Here is a 21,243-nt window from a genome sequence, read left to right on the forward strand (position 1 = left end):
CCTTAAAAATGAATAAATAATGCAAAGCAGCACATCTCCCTTCCTTTTAAAAAAAATAAAATAAAAGAAACACATAGCAAAAATGCACTGGGGATAAGGGCCAGGAAGGAGAAGAGTTAATCAACTACCAACTACCTACAGCTGCCCTTTAGCAGCAAATTGCAGTATGTACTGCTTTTGTGGTGTCCCCCCCCACTCCACCCTGAGCCAGCCAGACACTTCAGTTTGAAAGGTATGCTTTAATTTGATGAGGTGAGGCTAGTCAACTCTGCCTCCAGATCTACTAAGGGCTCCCGCCTTTAATGTGGCCTTTAGTAAGCCATCGGCTTGGTACTTACCTGAACTGTATCTTGCTTGAAAGTGCTCCTCCAGTCACAGACGTAAACAAGACACACTGACAGCCAGTATCTTTACTGAATGAATTTATTGTTTTTTTGAACTAAAGTTGCTCACAGTTATTTAACAAGGGATACATCAGAAGGTTCTTCTTTGTCCATTTTGACTGTTAAATAATGTCAGTTTGTGTGTCCACATGTGCGTGTGTGTTTGTGTCTTCAAAGTACAAAATAGGAAGGATAACAAGAGGTATTGCTTTCATTTATTCTTATGTCTTGTGTAAATAATCCCCTTCCTGCTTGTACTGTATGGGTTTTGCTGTATTACTATTATTATTATTAGTAGTAGTAGCATTTATTATTCTGTATTGAAATCCCAGCCTTTTGTAGAGGTACAATGTAACAGAAGCATCAAAATCTATACACAAGGGGAGATAAAAGAGGGGAAAGGGGGCTGAGGGTGGTGGAAGGGAAGCCTGGGGGGGAGGGAAGCAGAAGGTGGAGGCAGAAAAGACAACAAAAGCAAAAGAGACTAATTTACATCAATATCATGCAATTAAAACTGCCCCCGAACCTCCCCTCCCTCCGTCTCCAACCATCACCCTTCCTGTGTCCGACATGCACACAGCAATACAAGATAAAATTTCCAGATTAGAAAACAAAGCAAAACAAAGGAACACCTTCCCACTTTTGTGTGTCTCTTTTTTTTTTTTTTAAAAAAAGGGATTTCCCCCTTGAAACCTATGTACAAGAAAAATGGGTCCAAGAAAGTGGGGAGGGTGGGGAGAATCCATAAACAACAAAGACAAATGAAATTTAAAAAAACTAAAAAAAACAAAGGGAAGGGAAATAAGAGGGAGAAATCTAACATTATCTTTAAAAAACCTATCAATACAACATACACTCATAAAAACTCAACAAACAACAATTGAAGGTAATAAGAGAATTGAACACTAATACTAAAATCTACATTTAAAAGATAATTGGTCAAGGAGATTTACTCCTGCTGTTTTTTTTTCTTCTTCTTTTTTTGTCTTTGACACATATGATTATGGTTTTGGAAACCTTTGCATGTGGGCCAGATTGAGTTACACTTGGTGATAGTTGGAGAGAGAAAAAAGACAGAAGCCAAACAAAAAATGGAATATTGGTGAGAGGATGAAGTTAAGTGGTCTTGTCATCATTCTTTTCCCCTCTCCCCAAAAATAAATAGGAATCAGTGTTACCTCTACACAGTAATGAAAGCAGAAGATTTATCTAACAGCTTAAATTTTTAAATATATATTTATATATATGCATTATAAATAATAACCAAGACCTAATAATAACTTAAACACACACAAGGAAGTTCCAGCCCACCCACCCACTTTTGAAAAAAAAAAAATTATAAAAATATCTTGCAATACTTTTAGAAGTTTACAGTAGCTTTGTGGTTTTGTTTTTGTTTTTGAACTCGCCCATAGTGCTATCTCCTCCATATCTTGCTCCGATGAACTACCAGTGGTTGTACACACACGCGCACCCACACAGGAAGGGGAAGATTGTTTGTTTTTAACTCTCATTTCATGTTCTTCCTTTGCATTAAAATTAAAAAAAAGAACAACAAACGCACGCAACCCAAATGAATAAATAATTAAATAAATTAAATAACAAATAAATAAACGAAACCAGCAAATAAATAATACTGATATATCAATGCAGCACTAACGACACAATAGTTGCATCCAGATGCACGAGGCAGGAGAGAATTCAGCCGGCGGAAGGAAGTCCCAGTGCAGAGGGAAGGAAGGAAGGAACTGAGAGAGAGAGAGCAGGTTGAGGAGAGAAGCAGCAGCAGCAGCAACGACAGTGGTGATGTAGGTGGCAAGAGTGCATGGCAGCAGCAGAGATTGTCCTCCAACAGGTGGATTCTTGTCCCTCCTCCTCGCTGCCGGAAGCTGCGTTCCCCCCTAAGTTTCAGTGTTCTTATTTGATTTGACTTCCGTCTTGTAGTTTTTCCCTAAGTTTGTGTTCTGCCCCTCCAGCAGGCTGGGAGGGGGAAAAATTTGGAGATTATAAAAACAAAAACACAATTGGAGGGGGCGGGTTGAGGGAGTTGGGTGGTGTGGGAAAAGGATCTGGGGTGGTGAAATTTGAGGACAACTTTCCTGTGGTAAAGCTCCTTAACAAAACATTGCCTGAATATGTCGTGATACCGCCCTCCCGCAGTCTGGATTTGCCAATGGGGAAGTGTGCTGTCAAGGGCAACGATGTCACTCCAGTAACTCCGACTGTGCAATTTTTATAACTGAGCAGTTCTCCAGCGCAGAGCACCGAAAAGAAAAAGTGTGTATGGTAGGGCGAGGGAAAAAGAGGAGACCCATTTCCTGCAGTGGGAGAGGGGAGGCTGGGAGTCCCCAAACAGAACCAGTCCGTGGACAGTCTTACATCAGTGGCCTTCCGTGAACAAGTGTTCGCAGAGCACAGAAGGTGAAGCTGTTGGCTGACATGTTAACTTTTCGGGATAATTCCTGGTAGCAGAGTGGAAACAAGCGGTGGTGTCAGAAACACAGAGAAAACAGAACAAGGACAAAAGAGGGCAGGGCAGTAAATCAGAAGGTGACTGGGGTGGGGGTAGGAAGTAAAAGAAAAGAGCTCGGAGAAGATAAACAAACCAAAAAACAACAACCCAAGATTTGCCAAACTGGGTTTGTCATCTGTGCTACCTTTTCTTTCTTTTCTCATTGCTTTTGTGTTTTGTTTCAGAGAGATATATTATATCATATAAATATATATATATGTGTGTGTTTGTGTTTTATATATATAATATATATATATATATGTACACAGTCATTCCTTCATACAAAAGTTGTCTATAGACAGTTTTGTACTGTTGTAGCAATATATATACACATCCATCTGTTTTAGAGGCTAGCTTGCTAAAGAATACTCAGTCATTTCCGTTTGCGTCTCTCCATGTGTGTGTGTGTTTTGTTATTTAGACTGTTTCTTTTTCCTTTTCCTCTTTTTTATTATTTAAAAATTGCATTTATTTAAGGTTGGTCTTGTAGGCCGAGTGACGAGGCCATCTTTGCCTTCTCTTTGCCAGCGGGGTACTTAGTGTCTCCTCTAGACCCATAGTCATTAGCATCGGAATCGCTCCGCTTGCTGTTTGCGCTATGCTTGGTTGGCGTGCCGGGGGGATGGCTCACCTGCCCGTTCTTCTCGTCTGAAAAAAGTTGTTTAATTACGTCAAAGAAGTTACTCAATGGGCTGCCTGGGTATACAAAACAGAGGAGACAAAAAGAAAACAAAGAAAGCAAGAGAAAGAGAAAAGAGAGAGAGAGAGAGAGAGAAGAGAGAGAGAAAAAAGAGAACAAACAAACAAATGAACAATGGGGTTTTAAACGAGAAGAACGTGATGAGCGGTCCAGAGCCACGTGCATGGGTGTATGTGGAGGATGAAGACAATGAGCAGAAGAGGAAGAGCATCAGGATGGGAGCACTGAACTGCCTACGCATATGGAAAGCCTGGGGTCAAGAATGCCACACCTGGTGGTTGGAATCTTGCACTGTATAGCAAAAAGCAGAACTTTTGCCTAGAAGGGCAACTGGCATGCCTGGAGAATGCCATGATGCTGGATAATACTGGGCCTACATGAAACTCCTCTGAAAAAATGTCCTGAGTGAAGGAATTCAAGAGTAATGCAAAACCACCGAAACTCTGATCCTAAGCATGCTCTCTGGGAAGTCAGTTCTATTGCTTCCAATGGCGTTTTCTTCTAAGCACTTGTGATCAAGTATGTAATCTAAATTATGCCTCGAAGCTTCAGTGATATCTCATTTGCCTGATCCGTAGCCACACATGTACTCTTTTATGATCACACACAGAGCTTCTGCATACACAAGCTGCTTCCTTAACTTCAAGGAGAAGAGGAGATTTGCTTGCACAAAGGAATTAATCTGCAAATCTACTTTCTCCTTTGAATTGAATGGGGGAACCTTTGCGGGCAGTAGAACTGTGTGTGAGCCCAGGAGTTCCAGCACTTGTAAAAATACAACTCAGGATCTGTATCTATGATTCTACTCTTCTCCATCATTCAGTTTCTGTGTGATCTGTTCCAAACTTTAGGAATGCTCACTAAACTTCTTATGTCTATTTCTATCATCCGTTGCACACCAGTTATGCTATTTACATTAAGTACTTTAGCCTGTAAGAATTTTAGCAGCAAAGGAGCATCCCCACCCCCAAAAAGCATGTGAACACTGCCATCAACCAGTGTCAAATGTGCACAGGTAGCATCCCAATCTACAAAGTGTTCATATACCCCTGAACTATGTCTGCTGCTGTTTCCCTAAGGCATGGTTTCCATACTGTAGCAGTAATGCCTAAATCCAGCAATCATATGCAACAGACAATTCATCTTTAACATTTCCACAGCAGCTCCATATGCCCCTGTGAGTCAAGGGCCTAGGATTGTCAATCCCCCCCCCCCCCCGTGCACTCTTCCCACATTATTACTGAACTTAGGGACCAATCCAAACTTTGGCAGCCAACTGCTGGGCTTTGCCGAGTGGTGAGGCCACTGGCACTTCTGCAGCCCTGCCACACATGGCAGCCAGGGTAGGTGAGAGTGAGGACCAGCACAATTGCGGTGCCAGCCTGGAGCTTATGCCTTGATCAGGACTGGATTGAGCCCAATGGCATTGTGCAACAGCAGTGGGACGGTTCGGCAGGCAGTGAACCATGGGTCAACTCAGCCTCTCCCCGCTTCTCAAATGCTTGATTTGGGTGCATTTCTTTCTGGCTGCTGCCAAGGGGAATTCTGCTTGCAACATTCCTGCACATTTGGATGGTAGAAATGGAAGATACACAGCAGAGCTGTAAGGCTTCAGTCACCCTAATGGTGGCAGCAGACCTCAGTGGAGGGACAATCCAACACACTGCCCAGGCAACAGGGGTCTGCATTGTTCTGCCTGATGTTGCTTATTGTGGTGTGAGATCTGGCCCTAGGAGCCTATGAAACTTATTTAAAATAATAACTAAGATGCATCTTAGCCACCATATATCTCATGTGGCATCCAAAAGAGAGTTACTGCCTCTCTTGAAAATAAGATGAATTCTAGGAAACTACCTAAGATGCATAAGGCTAAATCCGACACAGTGTTAAGAGCATTTAAGGCCACTGATTCCAATGGGTTTATGGGTGCTTAACTCTGTGCTGAATTGTGACAAGAGCGTATAACAACAGTTGCTAGTTACTAGAAACCACTGATGAGTCCATGGGGAATGTAGATGCTGGAAGACTGACAAATCGGGAAACTTCTTCTAATTTGTTTTAGTGAACAAAATGAAGAACTAGATATTGCCTTAGAGAACACTGGATGCAATTGGACAAGTTTTCTGGGACTGATAATTTAAATAAATAAGTATGTCAGTACCCTGCAGAAAACAGAGAAACAAAAATGTTTTACCAAGGCTTGGGATTAATCTGAACAAGGGACCATTTCAACTCAGTCCAATTTTTCTTCCAGGGTATGTCCTGGAAAAGTTAACACCATTTACACCACATCCTGGTGGGTTTGGTTACAATTAATCCACAGTGAAATCCTTGTTAAAATCTTGCTTCTAGCAATCTTCGTGTGATGTGTGAACAGACATACCAAGGATCACTGTATGTGTGCTAGTCATGCATAGCAGCACAATCTGATACATGTCTACACATGAGTAAACCCCACTAAGTTCAATGGTGCTCATTCCTAAGAAAGTGGTTGTAGGATTGCAGCTTAAGCAACCCAAACTGTGATATTGAAGTGGCAGCCATGGCACTTAAGATCATTCTGGCTCAAATAGAGTCATCCTGTGTGTGTGTGTGTGTGTGTGTGTGTGTAACCATTGTTTATTTGCATATATTGATTATTTTAAATATCAGTAGATACAAAAATGGCCACCAATTGCACTGAAGTGACCAGACAAGTAGGCAATTCTCTCTCCACTTGCCCTATCCAGCTGGCAACTTGAGCAGAACAACACCAACCGCACTACCAGAAGGACCAAGTTGCAAGGAAAGTGTAACTTAGATACTCTTCACTTCTCATAAGACAGCCTTTCACACTTTTCGCTTTCGCAGAAAACAGTCCCTTTCCTTAGGGACTTGCTAGCAAAGTATCAGCATTAGTTTTCAATAGCAAAGACTTGGAAATTTCTGTTTTTAGCAGGCATTTATGTGCAGATCTTCCCCTGGTTTGTGAAAAAGCCACACATCCATTCGCTCTCCTGCATTCCATCTACAACAACAAGGCTTACACTGGCCATAATCCTTCACAAACCTAGTTAAGCACACACAAGACCATTGATTTCAGTGGTCTTCCGTTCACTTAACTCGGTGCTGCATTCACAGAAATTAAGACATGGTTTGTGACTATATAGGCTATATAGGACTGATATTAAAAAGTACAGGGAAAAAGTAGAAAGCAGAGCATCCTCCAAAGGTGCCATGATTAAGAACAACTGAGACACAACTGCCCCACTGTTTCTCCCATGATGCTGGAGCAAAAGGAATAATGGAGAGATAAGATTTCCAGAATTTTGAAGGGAATCAAAAGTTTTATCTCCCTCAGATTTAAAGACATAACGATCCAAACCCTAAAATCTTGCACATACACAAAATGATATGTGTACGACACTTTGTTGTATGCTTTGGTCCTCATGCTTACATGTAAACAGGCTTCTGTGTGTGATTGTGTTGTTATTTTGTAAATTCCGCCTCCTCTAACTTTTTTAAAATAGCAAATTTAGTCTTGCATATTATGCAACAGCTTCTTGTGTACACTTTGTCAAAATTTCCAGCTAGAATTACACACACACAATATATGTGTGTGTTAATTACTAATTTATAGCAGAAACAAGTTTAAAGACACACATTCCTCTGCACTGATTCTCTGCAAAGTGTCTGTAAGGAATGAATATGGCAGAGTCTTGCTGCATAACGAAACAGCAAAAGAAGGCAGACAGAGGTTGTTGTATGCTTTAAAAAAAAAAAAAACTCCAGCAAAAACCCCCTCACTACTTTCTGGAGATAACTGCATATGTACTACTCAGCCTAACTTTGCATTTTTCTGAAAAGGTCCTGTTCCATGCAGCTGCTAGAGACAGCCACTGGAAGAATGGCGTAACTTCAGAAATAAGTATGAAAATGGTAACAACAATGGTAAAGTTGTGGTTGTACTTCTGCTGCGCATGAAATGGTTGTGCTGGAGTAGTTTGTGAGATAAAATGACATTTCCTTGATCTTTCAAAAATTATTATTCCAAACAAGTACAACATCTGACATACTGCACTGGATGGACTTAATATTAAATATTTTATCAGGAATATTTACTATTCAAATTATTCCAGAGGGGTTTTTTTTTGGGGGGGGGATATTGCTTTCACAGTTGCCTTACATACATCTCCTGCATTCTCCTAATTTGCCCTACAAATCTGTGACCCTCCAGATGATGTTGGGACTACAATTCCCATGACCCATGACCATTTGTTTTTATTTTGCAAACTGCCTGGAGAATTTAACTGATAAGTGGCCATATACATTTAAATAAGAATACATGATAGTAATAACGAGGAGCCATGCTGCCTGGGGATGATGGGAACTGGGAACTCAACAATAACAATAACTAGAGAGAGAAAGGTCCCCAAGCCCTCATCTACAGACGTCACTAATCTCTGCTCAGCCTACATTACCAAGGTAGCAGTTTACATCACTTGACAACACGCTAATTCAGCTGCCTGACAGAAGCCCATTTCCTGCTTGCAATTCCCCTAGCACCTGTACATGTCTAGGAAGAAGACCATGCTGCTAGATTCTTCATAATTTCTCTCTCTCCCAAATAGGTGGAGAGGTATTGATTATGCTTGGCTACATTTTTGTGACGTCAGTGCCATCTCCAAATAGATTTCAGCTTCTAGAATTACAATCTAATCGGTAAAGTTATTCTCAAAGGAAATTATCTAGGTTTCTGAACTCTCAGAACGTAGCTGTATTATAAATCACCATCATCTCCACCCCCCGTCATATCTTTATGGTGGTGATACACATCTATACAGAAACTTTGGGTCGCAAGGTAGAAAATAGACCTACATTGGCCAGAATACTAATTCCCATTACAAATGTCTCTCTTCTTCCATAGTCTTCTGCCTTACCAGTAATCAGACATTAGCACAAGAAGCTCAAGAGTCTTGTGAAATAGCATGAGAGAGATTTAAAGCTCATGTACGAACATGATCCTAGAAGAGAAAGAAGAGGAATGCAAGTTTCACCCTTAGATGCCCCTCTGTGGTTAAGTTGGATTCTCATGTGGCTTTGGACCCCATGCCTTCACACTCTAAATGGAACCAGTAAACAAAAAGTGTGAAATAAAGCGCAAAAAAAGAGCTACTAGTGCTGCCGAGAAGGGTAAAAGAACGTGCATGTGTTTTTGAACTATGAGCTGATCAATTTATTCAGGAAGATCAGAGGCAAAAGGAAGTGCAGAAAAAGCAGGCAGAAGAAAGGCAGAAGGAGAATGGATACTGAGCTGTTTTCACAGAGGAATATAGAAGACAACCAGGAACCAAGAACATCAGTACTATTTATGTAAAAATGCAAAGCACTTGGCAAAATTCTTAAAGGAGATTTATAATTTTAATATTATGTATTTTAATCTTAATACAGGGTCTATACTTGTCTAATTCCCCTTTGCATTTTCAAACACTCTCAATCATCTGGGTTGCCCTTCTTTAAAATACAAAGAAGGCTGACCTTTGTCGCTACTATATTAATCAGAATTTTTAGATGGAATATCAATGGGGTCTACGAGAAATCTTTGTGAAAGTATTCCCGGGAGCTGAAAGCAGGAGAACCTGGGATTGATGTATTCAGCACTTTCATTTGTTTTTACCATGGCACCCATGTTGGGAATGAAATAAATTTCCTGTTAGTGGCGGGGCAGGGGGGAGGGGGTAGAGGGAATCAAACTGCTGGCCCTTGGACAATTTTGTCTGCTGATTTGCAAACAACCAGGGCCAGGTAATCACAAAATTGAAGGTTCCCATTCATCCTTTCCTTTAATGCATCAGTAGGGGGGGTTATTGCATGTATCCTTGAAGTTCTGTGGTGAAAGATAACTCATGTTAAGTGTCGACAGTGCTTTTTTCTGGGGGAACACAGGGGTACACATACCCCTAAACATGTTGTGAATCTAAGTTTGGCCTCATTGAGGGGGCAGCATTTCAATATGAGTAGGAAAATGAGAGTACCCCTAAATATATTTTTTTAGAAAAAAAGCACTGAGTGTCAACCACTGTGAAACTGTCATGTTGGTCACCACAACTAGGTTTTGTAGTGCTGTTCAGTGCAGTGCAGTGGAAAAACTCAGTTTATAGGTATTTAGACTTGTGTGACAAATTAGTCGTGTGTCAGTAGACTATGAGTGTAAGTCAATAAAGTTTTACTCAGAGGAGACTGAAATGAAACGAACATGACTAAGTTACATCCATTCATTTCAATGGGTCCACTCTGGGTAAAACTCAGCTGGCTACCACTCTGTGCATGTGTTTTCCTTCTTCTACATTATAAGATCTTTGAAGCAACGCTTGTTTTCTGTTATGCACGCAGAATACTTGTCCGCAAGAGTATACTGTAGCTATGCTGGGGCTGGAACACATTAACAGAATGTGTTTGAATCCCTTTGCTTGAGAAGTTGTAGCCTAGAAACCCAGCTTGGATTACTGGAAAGTCATTGAAATATCAGAATATGTTCAGAGAGGAATGCACCCTCTTGAATAAGCTGGTCTGATAACACTAACACTAACCAACCTTCTGAATAGAAATGCATAAGGATAAGTAGTTCCAAAGAGCAGAGGATAAAAAGAATCATAGCTACAAGGATCAGTTTATGGGAAAACGGAAGTGATGGATGTTGCCTGAGTATCAGATAAGGAAGCAAATACTTGGATACAAAGGAAATGCCAAAGTCCCAAGGAAGCAGATTAATACCAGCCAACTCATGAATGTAGCAGAGATGCTACTTAAGGCCACAAGGAAAGCACTGCAACCGAATGCAGTCCAAAACAGAAGTTTCAAAGTATGAAAGAAGACAGTATCCAGATGGAGAGTGTAATAGACACTAGTTCTAAATATATTCACCATTTGTTAGGAAGCTATTGTGGCACAGCAAGATCAATGTTGCAGGCAACTTTGCTGAAGAAGCCAACATATTTTCTTTTGCTTCGGTCAAGTAAGAGAAATGATGTGCTTGCCTTCCTTTTGATGCCATATACATGGATATATCAAGAGAAAAGATGGTGATGTTATTCAAATTTTGTTTGGAAGTTGATGATGTTAGAAATGTGAATGGGAAGGGTCATGGCTCAGTGGCAGTACAACTGCTTTGCATTCAGAAGGCTCCACATTCAATCTTCAAGGAGATTCCTGTTTGAAACCCTGGACGCCTGCTGCCAATCAGCATAGACAATACTGAGCTGATAGACCAATGGCCTGACTCAGTATAGGGCAGTTTCCTTTCAGAGGCTCCACCCTACCCTCAAAAATGCAAGTGGAAACCCCACCTTAACTTTAGCTAAACCCTTAAGGTCATATCTCCCTCTAACAGACCAACACGTTTTTTTTTAAAAAAATCACTTGTCCTTGAGGTATTTGGACATAAATAAGATCACAGCAAGCAAATAGTCTATGCTTTTCTCATGAGAAAAGTTTTGCTCACTCTCTGGTTTTGTTCACTGTAAATGCCTGCTCTTAGGAAACATGTCATATTTCACTGAAAAGATGATTGGGGAGGGAGGTGTTGTCAATTTCAAAACAAAACAACCATCCCACAACAGTCCAATTTTTACTTCTGGTATTATTCCTATATCCATAAATTTTCCAGAAACCTCAGTGTATCTCTGTTACCACTCTTTCAGCTCTTCCCTTAAGGCCCCTTATCAGCATTCATTAGTACGGAATTATAAGCAAAAAGAAATGATGCCAAAGTCTGATACACTGTTGGGAGAGCTCAACTCTGACCAGGGCCAATGGGCCTCCTTTATGATGAGAAGTCTGGTGGTGGCCACTGCCTCCATTTCTGGTTTCCCCACCTCACAAATGATGATACAGAGTTAGAAAAGGTATTGAAAAGGGCACATAAAATAATGGCAAGATAGGGACACCTTCCCTAAGAAGAACGGCTAAAGCATTTTGAGTACTCAAACTTAAAATGTCTAGGACAGGAGAGGGAACTTTTTTTGACTCCATGGGCCAGTTCCTTATCAGGATCAGTCTTGTGGGTCAAATGTGACAGGCGGATGGGATCACCCACCTGTCAATTTTGTGATAATAACATGATTGAGAGAGTGGGCAGCCACACTCACCTGTTAAAATCCCTTGCTGGAGAGCTGTTAAAATGCAGAGCAGGGGAGGTGCTTTGGAAAGCAGTTTGGCAGTTTAGCCCCTGCTCAGCATGCACCTCTCAGGGAAAGGGATAAAGAAGCCCTTTCCCAAGGAACAGCCTTCTTTAAGGGGTCTTTCCCCCCTCCTCTTGGGACGCATGACTTCTTTGTGCGGTGATCCAGAAAAATACTGGGTCTGTGTGATTCAGCTGCAATCACCTCTTTCCAAGGGAAATGCACACGCAGAGAAAGCAAGCAGACTAGGCATTTTTCTGCTGTGTTCTTTGGCTGTGTGTGCCTGTTCTGAAGAGTGAGCAGGCGCACATGACCAAACTAAGCATGATTTGTCCACTGCATGTCAGCTGTTAAGTGGGGGTTAAATCCTACAGTGCAGAATTGTGCCAAATGACACTAGGCAATGGTAAATGTTCTTACACCCAGTGGCTAAACTAGAAACAGAAATCTACCAGTGAATGGCACCGTTTTCTAATTTCAGACACCCTTTCCTCAATATGCTATAGGCTCAACAGTACAGGAATTGCAGAAAGGCCCTGTGACATGTATCAGGGAGCCATTACAAAGCACACCCTCCTGAGCGCCTGGGAGCATCACACCTCCTTCACATTTTGTTTCCCACAACCAACATGGGTGGTGAACACCAGCACACCCAGGCTGCTGTGCAAAGGGTGAACTGACTCTTAGCAAATTTGCAAGTCATTTCTCCACAAATATATTTTAAGGAATTCTACAAAGGTTTAATTTGTGTAAGTTGGATCCAGCTGCTAAGTATCTGAAAATCTGACCCAAGGCATTCACTGTGACATTGAAACCAGTAACACCAAGGAAAATGTCTGGATTTTAAGACAAAACAAAACTCCTCATTGGTAGCCATTCTACACTGTAGTGCAATTGTAACAAAACCCCTTTCTGTCCATCGCAATGAGTTGCTTAAAACATAGTAAATTTAGGCCAGCACTGCGTTTCCAATAGTGATCAATTCCTAATGCACTATAAAAGGCACTCATCTCAGTTTACTGGCTGAGGGAGCCGGCGTACAGCTTCCGGGTCATGTGGCTAGCATGACTAAGGCGCTTCTGGCGAACCAGAGCAGCGCACGGAAACGTCGTTTACCTTCCCGCCAGAGTGGTACCTATTTATCTACGAAGCATTAATAAATCACTTTGTTCTCTGTTGTTCACTCCAGCAATTTAAGGTCAAGGAATACAGTGAGCGTGTCTTGTCCTGAACTTCTTAGGCAATTAATTTAGCTTTTGAAAAGACCACTACTCTTGTCTTGTTTACATAGTCACTTGAAGCAACGCCTAATTGGCAGACATGGTCACATTTGCTTACAGCATCAAGGAGTAATTTAAAGTCTACATAAAACTGAAAGAAAGACTATCCAGAATCCATATACCTCCTTATTGTCACCAGGATACAAGCCAATGAAAAGAATACTGTGGCTCACTGTAGTAACTCATTTGGGCTGAGCCACAGGAAGCACAATGTGATCGGGACAACTCAGAAGTAATAAGCATGGAGGAGCAGCTTATTCTGATCTGTAAGATTCCCTCTGTAAGCTAAATTGGAACAATGGTATTTATATAGGGTAACAACTACAATTTAACATCCTTCAAAACAGTTTGGAAATCATCAGTTAAGTAAGGAAGTCCTGGCTATGTTGACTATACTTCCAAAGATGAAAAAGAATCTAACTGTGGAAGGATGTGTGGATCCAGAATTGGCCTCCAAAGTCACTTACGGACACACCGTTAAGACCGTGCTCATGGAAGACAATCTTACTCAGCCACGAGTGATCGCCAAAGAAGAGAGAAATAGAAGGACATTCACAGCAGGAAACTGCCAATAAAGATAGTTGGATTAGAAAAAATATAACAGGACACCTCTTAGCCATGAAGTGTTCCTTCACAACTGAAAATAACAGATGTGCATACCAGCCAACAAGCTCAGCCGTCACTTTTTCCAACTCCTATGCTTCTGGCCGCTTTTTCATTTTAAAAGTGCTGAATAAAGAATTAAAGCGTTTATCTATTCATTTCTCCAAAAGTAGTGAAACTTCCTTAAAAGTGCAAAACTATTCCAACCAGGGGAAGAACTTATGGTGACACTGTGGGGTGGGATGAGGCATCCAATCTGTGCAGTGCATAGCGTGCAGAACTCAGCCCTAGAGAGGAACATGAATGCTTCAAGAGAATACAGGGACCCCAAACCTAACCACTCTATGCCTGCTATATCTGCCTTCCTCCACATTCCACATTTTCCACACTTCTTGTTCTTCCCTCTTTTCTTATTCTCCTTAAGAGAGTATCTTCAGGTGTACTTTCTCCCAGATGCTTTGGGATTTCCACAGAATACAGCATGCTGTATTATTCATGCCTGTTCATTAACTTATATTTATTTATTAAAGGTGGATCTCATTAGTGTCACAATGACGATTATGTCACTATACCTGTGTTCCATGGCAAAGTGACAAAGGCAGCAACCCATGTCTAATAGCTAGCCAATGGCAGCACAATGTCCATTTTACTCTTAGTGCTTCAAGAATCACGAAGTAGATCTTAGGTTTCTATGTAGCTAGAGCAAACAGGAGCAATTCAGCAGAACTGTTTCACATCAATAGCTCTCTGTTGCTGAAGCCCATGGGTGGGAAACCTGGAAGCCTGTAGGTCTGATTTGGCCACTGAGGCCATCCTCATCCCAACGCACCCACCTGTTACTCACCTGATGTCGCATGAGAGCCACGGCTGCTAAGGAACTATTGGGAACCTTAGGGTGTGCTTCCATTGTTCCTTTGCAAGTGCAGCCTGTATCGAGTCCAGTTTAAATTTTGCAACGGTGTCATATGTCATCAGGTGATTGACAGCTGCATAGCTCTGCCCATCTGACAAATGTGGTTGGTGCACTGATCATAACTAGATCGCGCCTGCCACCTGAAAATGGATCCTCACAACTGCTGAAGTCAATTGGTGATTGCTCTGGGTTGGTGCACCATGTGAACACCTTGCTTGTGCCAGCTGCTGATTTCTTCCACAAATGGGTGCTCTAGGTTGTTCCCTTTGAGCAGAAGCTGCAGTTCTGTACACTAGCATGGCAGCAGCAGCAGCAGTAGCAGCAAGGGTCACTGTCTCCTGGCCTTGCTCCTGTGCCTCTAACAGGAGCCTGCCAGTGTCATGCAGAAATTTAGCAGCTGAAATATTTGCTGGCATGGAGGTAAGTGTTGTGGAAAGCTTTGCCTTCTTTATTTCTGCCGTAAAAGAAACAGGAGCAGGGCTAGGGAGTGGCAGGGCGATGAGTGGCAACCCCAGTAGCAGAGTTGGGTAGTGCTGTGTAAAACTGTGGCTTCTGTTGGGATGAGTGAATCAGAGAGCCACATGCCCTTGTCTTCATTCTGACTGATCAGCTTGAATTATTATGGGGTTTTAGTGCTGCATTTCTGCATGATGGTGGAGCGTTACACTTGGTGATTACTTACACAAATTCTGAATGTTACCCTTTGTTAAATAGATGGCTGCTTCGCCCCAATTCTGTGCCTCTGAAAGAATCCCCATGGCTCCTTTATGGGCAGGGAGCAATTCTCTCAAGTTATCCTAGGCAAGTCACTTCACAATGGGGCAGGCAGAAGCTGAGCCTCGTTGGCTGAGTCTCTTTGCAAGGGAGGGAGGGGTCACTCCCTGGTCCCCACTTTTTCAAGAGAGGGAGGGGGCTTGGGGAGGGGAGTTCTTCCCACCCTCCACCAGCCCACCCGCCTGTTCTCATGATGGCAGGCCGTTGTGACTCTTGGACAGGCTAGCTGGGGCTGGGCCAAACTGCAGCACACTCATTTGCCACATACTATTGGGGGTCACTGCTTGCTTCTTGTTTCTGTATAAGGCGGACATGTGAGGTGAATCCCCACTTTGGAAAACAGGTACTGGAGCATTCATTGGGTATCTGCCACAGCAATAATTAAGGACAGAAACTGAAGGCCTCCCTGTCCAGTGGCCAACTGGCCATATCAATTTTCTCTGTTGGCTCTCCCTGACAAAAGAGCACCTTCTGCCCTTCTGAGCACCCTAACTTAAGAAGGATATTGACAAGCTGGAAGGTGTGCAGAGGAAAGCAACCAAGATTATGTACAACAGAAAAATGGTATGTTCATATTTCTCTGTTCTGAGTTGCCATATTCTATTTTTGGAACGAACTATAGAAAGAAAGGAGATAACTTTGGTGATAGGGGAGTAGAGAGAACAGGGATTAAGCGTGAGTCTCTCAAGTCGAGGAGGATGAGCTGTTCAGTGGAAATTTGTTCACTTTACACTTGTAGGCCTCACAGTTTGTTTCCATCAAAAGCAAAACAGTGAGTTGGGCTGCAGTTAAGCTTATGTACAGTAGCTAAGGATGCAACCACCGGATGAGATATTTCATTTGTAGTGGGAGCAAGAGAGGAATTTCCCTAGGGACAGTGGGGTGAGACTGATGGAATGAAGGCAGAACCTTGTTGTCCTCTTTTCAGCATGAGCTGGGGGGGGGGGAGCCAGGCAGTAGCACAGCAGAAAGGCAAGTGGTATACGGCTGCAGAACAGAGAAAGGTTGATTTGAAAGTGAAGTCAGAGTAAAGGCTTAAAAGCATGTATAACATCACCAGACATCTTTTTTGGAGGGTGGGGGTGGGGTGGAGGAGGTAGTGTAAGAACAGGAATTTGCAAGACTGTGGAACCACGGATGCAGTGGTTGTGCAACATGGCAGGTCTGCGCACACGTGGAGGAAAAAACTGGGTGATGTGTGTGTTCAAAAGGCAAGCAAGAGGTAAAGTGGGTGGTCATAAAGAGTGTCCAGAAAAGGGAGAAGTGAAAGGGTAGTCAGGTAGTCAGGTTGTTCAGTGGAGGCTGGGGGCTGGTGGGGGGGAGAGAAGGTAGAAGGGAAGTTCTTACCACATTTGGAAAGTCTCCCAGTCATCAACTCCATACAGTTAGTGGTGTCTAGATCATAAGAGTGGAAAGAGGAAGGAGGGAAAACAATATAAAAAAATCGTTTCCAGATCTCTTCGTAGAAGGCAGTAATGTAGCAAACTTTTTCCTGGAGCAGAAGTATATATGGGATTGGCATTTCTACACTCAGTTGAGATTCTTCCTAAACTTATGCTAGAAGTGGTTTTTTTTTAATCAATCATGTAACACAGAGCAAACACTTTCTCCTCCCTATCCCTGCCATATATTTAATATATGTGTTACAATGAATGTCCAAGATTTGGTGACTTTTACATCCTGGCTACCTCAGACAAATTTTGTGAAAAATTTCCAAAAATCTAAAGGCCCACAAGTGAATTCTGAGAGCTAATCAAATGTCAGCATTTACTTGGGTATGTCTGAAAGATGAGAGAAATACAACAAATGACAACTAGGACTGGCTTCATTCCCACATGAATGCTGACATTCACCAAATTTCATACATTCACTGTAAAACCTACAGAAAGAAAAATAAAATACTTTGCAACATAGAAATCCCTGGAAAAGGCTGTTCAGCTAGATCAAATGTGTGAGTCCATTATGATGACTCATAGCACTATGAGCATCATTGTCACTAAAATAAAAGCAAAGTATTATTCTACATGTACTCAAGATGCCAAGCTATCTTCTTTCACTACTACCTCGTCCACCTCGGGAGCTATAAATGCTATGATATCTTGGGCTTCTCCAGACAACTTATTTTATCCCTTAAAACATTCATAGCCTGCTTCTCCTAAGAGTTTATGGCGGCTAGTAAAATGGAAAGAATTACAAAAAGAGTGGGGAAAAAGTATATTTATTTATTTAAAACTACCTCCAAAAATTTCTTCCTATTGCTAGCAATAAATGCAGTTTCAACTTGGCGCCAGCAGTAATAATAGCATCCCCCATGAAAAGGGTTGGGGCTATCCCTCTTTCAAAGGAGGGGGCAGTCATTCCCCTCCTTGCAGAGCTGTGTTTTGGGAGAAGGGATTACAGTGGAACCTTGGTTGTCAAATGTAATCCGTTCCAGAAGACTGTTCGACTTCCGAAATGTTTGACAACAGAGGCGCAATCGCTGGTTGGCAAATCCCTTTAAAAAAATGGAGAAATGTGCCTTGGAAGCCATTCGACTTCCGAGGCGCGTTCGAAAACAGAAGCATTCACTTCCAGGTTGTCGGTGTTCAGGTTCCGAATTGTTCGGTTTCTGAAGCGTTCGACAACCGAGGGTCTACTGTACTTCAAAAATGAGACACATTCAGGATGGCAGCCATAAGGGGTGGGTCAGGGCAAGAATATGTTTTGACAGTAACAGTACAAGTTTGGGGCTTGTGAAAAGTAACGACTCCAGGAGCAGCCCATTCCGTTTTGGCGCCTGAGGTGAAAAGGGAAGTTTCCATTTCCCCCTCTCCCAACGCTAAAGCCAGAGTTTTGCTGCTGCCGATTCTCTTTAGTTCTCTAGGGAAGGCAAGAGGTACCTGGGGAACTCTGTTTGCTGGAGAAGTAAGAAGTGGCAGTAGCAAGAGCTCTTCCTGGCAGAATCTTGCTGCCTGAGGCAATTGCCTTGGTGAGCCTAATCATAACACTGGCTCTGCTTGACTCACAAAGGAAGTACGGCAGTTGGTGGTAGGTTTTTGGCTGCCGCCCCCTTGTGTCTTATCTTATGCTGAACAGCATAACGACAGAGCATGTTAAGGCAGCTTCCACACTAGGGCTCTTTAACACTGCTCAGACATTGCTCTCTTGCGATGAGCCTGAAGCAAAAAGAAACAGTGGCTCTGCAATATAGCACCATATATTGCCTATAACCATGATGGCCGTGTCTATCTCCATGGGCAAGGTATTAAAATATGTTAACCTAGCAGCAAGTTCCATACAGCCATGTTTCTGCTTCTCGTGGCTAATGGCCCTTTAATTAGGTCCTTCCTCCTTTGTCTCATTGCTATTAAAACAATGCCAGAGCAATCCTATGCATATCTACTCAGAAGCACGTCCCACTGAATTCAGTTGGGGTTGTTCATAGGCAAGTGTCTCTAGGACGGCGGCCCTCAGAGACATTCCAGCACTTCCTCCTTTGCAAAGCGGGAAATGCCTTGCTAGCAAAGATGGCTAAAGACAGACGTTCTCTAAAAGGGGTTAGGTTGTATAAATGTTAGGGTAGAAGAGCAAAGCAAAAGGATAGGTATGCACCAAACAATCCAGCAGGAAGGGATCTTGGAAAAGAGAGGCAGGTCTGGGGTGACTGTAGATAAGGGAGCATGATCAGAAATAGCAATGTGAGGAAGGGTCCAGTAGGGAGTTGAGAATCTGACTGAGAAACGGCAGCCACCTCTTCCTGCAGAGGCCTTGCACAAGGTGAGAATGTTACAGAAAACAAGGAAAACTAGTTATTTAAAAAGTGAAAGGAGAACTTGGAAAGAGTGCATCCATGGGACAAAGATGAAAGACAAGGCTATCAATGGCCACCAAGTCATGAAGACTCTATATACTGTCTGGGGAACAACTGTTGCTGGGGAACAACAGAAGAGGGCCACTGAACTCATGTCCTGCTTTTGGGCTTTCCAGGGGCATGTGGCTGGCTACTGTGTTAAGCGTCCCAGTGTGTACATCCTTGTATTTTCCCTCTTTGCTAACATTGCTGGATCTGTTAGCATATCTATAGCAATTATTGAAAAGTCTGACAGGTTCTCAGGACTGAACGGTTTAGCAACTGGCTTCACCCCCTTTTTTGGTTTCTAAAACATGTTGGTTGTAGTTTTTATTATGTTCTGGATATGACATCCCTTTTTTGCAGTCAATTATATGGATTATATTGCAAGATTTGCTAGTGATGTTCTGTTTTAACAAAAAAAGGTGGAGCAATCCGTAATGGCTATCTTGAAAAAAGCTTAATTTCACTTTACCAGAGCAGGTGATGAAGGCAGAAGCTGATACACTTTGCTACATAAATAAAGCTCTTTTTGTTAATAAAAATAACATATATATTATTTTAGTGATTAACCAAATCCTAAAAGGAATCCAGAACTGGCTTGTATGAAGTACTATTTGACACCCCTCCCCCCGTGTGTATACACATACACAAAACTGGGCATCCATGCAATTTGTTGGTGAAGATTTCCGTCAACTGGAGCTCTCCAATAACCCAGCCATATACCAGTCCTGGTCTGCATATGCAGCAGAACGCTGAGGTGCTGGAATAAACTGTGCCTCTTTGGACTGCAGATATGAGATACCATGTCTGAATGCTCTTCTGTGTGAAAATTCTCTACAAACGGGAAACTAGAGCATTGTGGAGACAGTTTCAGTCCACCTTTCTGTTGTGCAAGTCTTCTACTTATAGAGTCTCCTGTTGTTGTTTAAACACAGAGAAATATTACAAAAAAATAATAATAATAACCCCCCACCAGTAGCTCATAGTGATAAAGCATGTTCTGCAATTTCAACACTCATATCATCTCCTCCTTCTTATTTTCTCAATGAATGGCAGCTTTATTTCACAAACACAGATGCTGGAAACTGCAGTCCTATTCAGAGATTGTTGCATTTCAGAAATAACCAATGATTTCTACTAAAGCTTCTGTGTAAAAAGTTCAGCAAGATTCACATCAAGACCTACCAAAGAATAAAGCACTACAATTATGCAGGCCTCCCCTTCATCCCACAGGACATTTAAAACGGCTTATCAAAATAATAAGCGTTTAAGTTTGCATAAATACATAAAGATGAGATGAAGGAACTGTGTGGGACCTACTTTAAATACATTGGTTTCTGATGCTTATCTGATTCTGAAAATAAAGTCAGCAGGTTGCAACCCAGAAATCCCAACCTTTCCTTAATATTAACAATGCAGGAAGTGTAGTAAGCACAAAATGTCCCACTGCATTGTTAATGGTTACGTATAGCCTATTGCTGGAAGCTGGAACTTGCAACAATGGCTGAAAAGTTTAGGAACCACCATAGACTTAAACAGGGAAGGGGAAAAGCAGAGAATTCACTGCTCAGATGAAACAATGGATTGCTTTAATACTGCCATTTATGGAAAGGGATACACAGACAGTTAACTCCTTCCCAGAGGAGGTGTCTGCTAGAGGAAAGCAATCAGTCCTGATAACAGAACTGGTATCATATGGAAATAATCACTATTCATTCTCAGAAACATCATTTCTTACTAATGGCTATAGATTTGTTCTGTGGAACAAAAAGAATGCACAGAATTGAGACATGGGCAAAAGTGTGGTACTTTTTGTCCCTATCTACCCAGGCAGGATTCTCCTTTCATTCAACAAGGACTTCTTGGCAGAGTGAATATCTATGGAGATGGTATTCTCTTTTCACTCTGAAGATCACGGAACTTCCAGAATTCAGGTGCATGAATGAAAGTGTGTACCTAAGGCTGCCTGATCAGTGATCATTTCAAGGAAGAAATCTCCAGTGGCTCAGGGAGCACAGAACTGAAGTGCATTAGTGCTGAGTGGCATTTTAGTGGTGCACTTAGCTTTCACCTGTGCACTGAGCTTG

General features: G+C 42.1%; 1 protein-coding gene across 14 annotated transcripts in view; it reads right to left on the reverse strand.

The window, feature by feature from the left end:
• Window positions 1-405: 405 nt before the first annotated feature.
• Window positions 406-21,243, reverse strand: part of BRSK2 (BR serine/threonine kinase 2) — a 390,734-nt gene continuing 369,896 nt past the window's right edge. For 4 of the 14 annotated variants that reach the window (XM_079988290.1, XM_079988300.1, XM_079988291.1 and 1 more), the window contains 2 exons: window positions 16,672-16,719; window positions 406-3,543 (listed from right to left, as the gene is read on the reverse strand). In XM_079988290.1, coding sequence (XP_079844416.1) covers window positions 3,368-3,543; window positions 16,672-16,719 — 224 coding nt within the window. In that variant the 3' untranslated portion in view covers window positions 406-3,367. Of the gene's footprint in view, window positions 3,592-16,671; window positions 16,720-21,243 lie in introns of all 14 variants that reach the window. The other 10 variants (XM_079988296.1, XM_079988292.1, XM_079988295.1 and 7 more) reach the window with 7 other exon arrangements.

The sequence above is a fragment of the Podarcis cretensis genome (assembly GCF_951804945.1).
Source record: "Podarcis cretensis genome assembly, chromosome: 1".
Taxonomy (NCBI): Eukaryota; Metazoa; Chordata; class Lepidosauria; order Squamata; family Lacertidae; genus Podarcis; species Podarcis cretensis.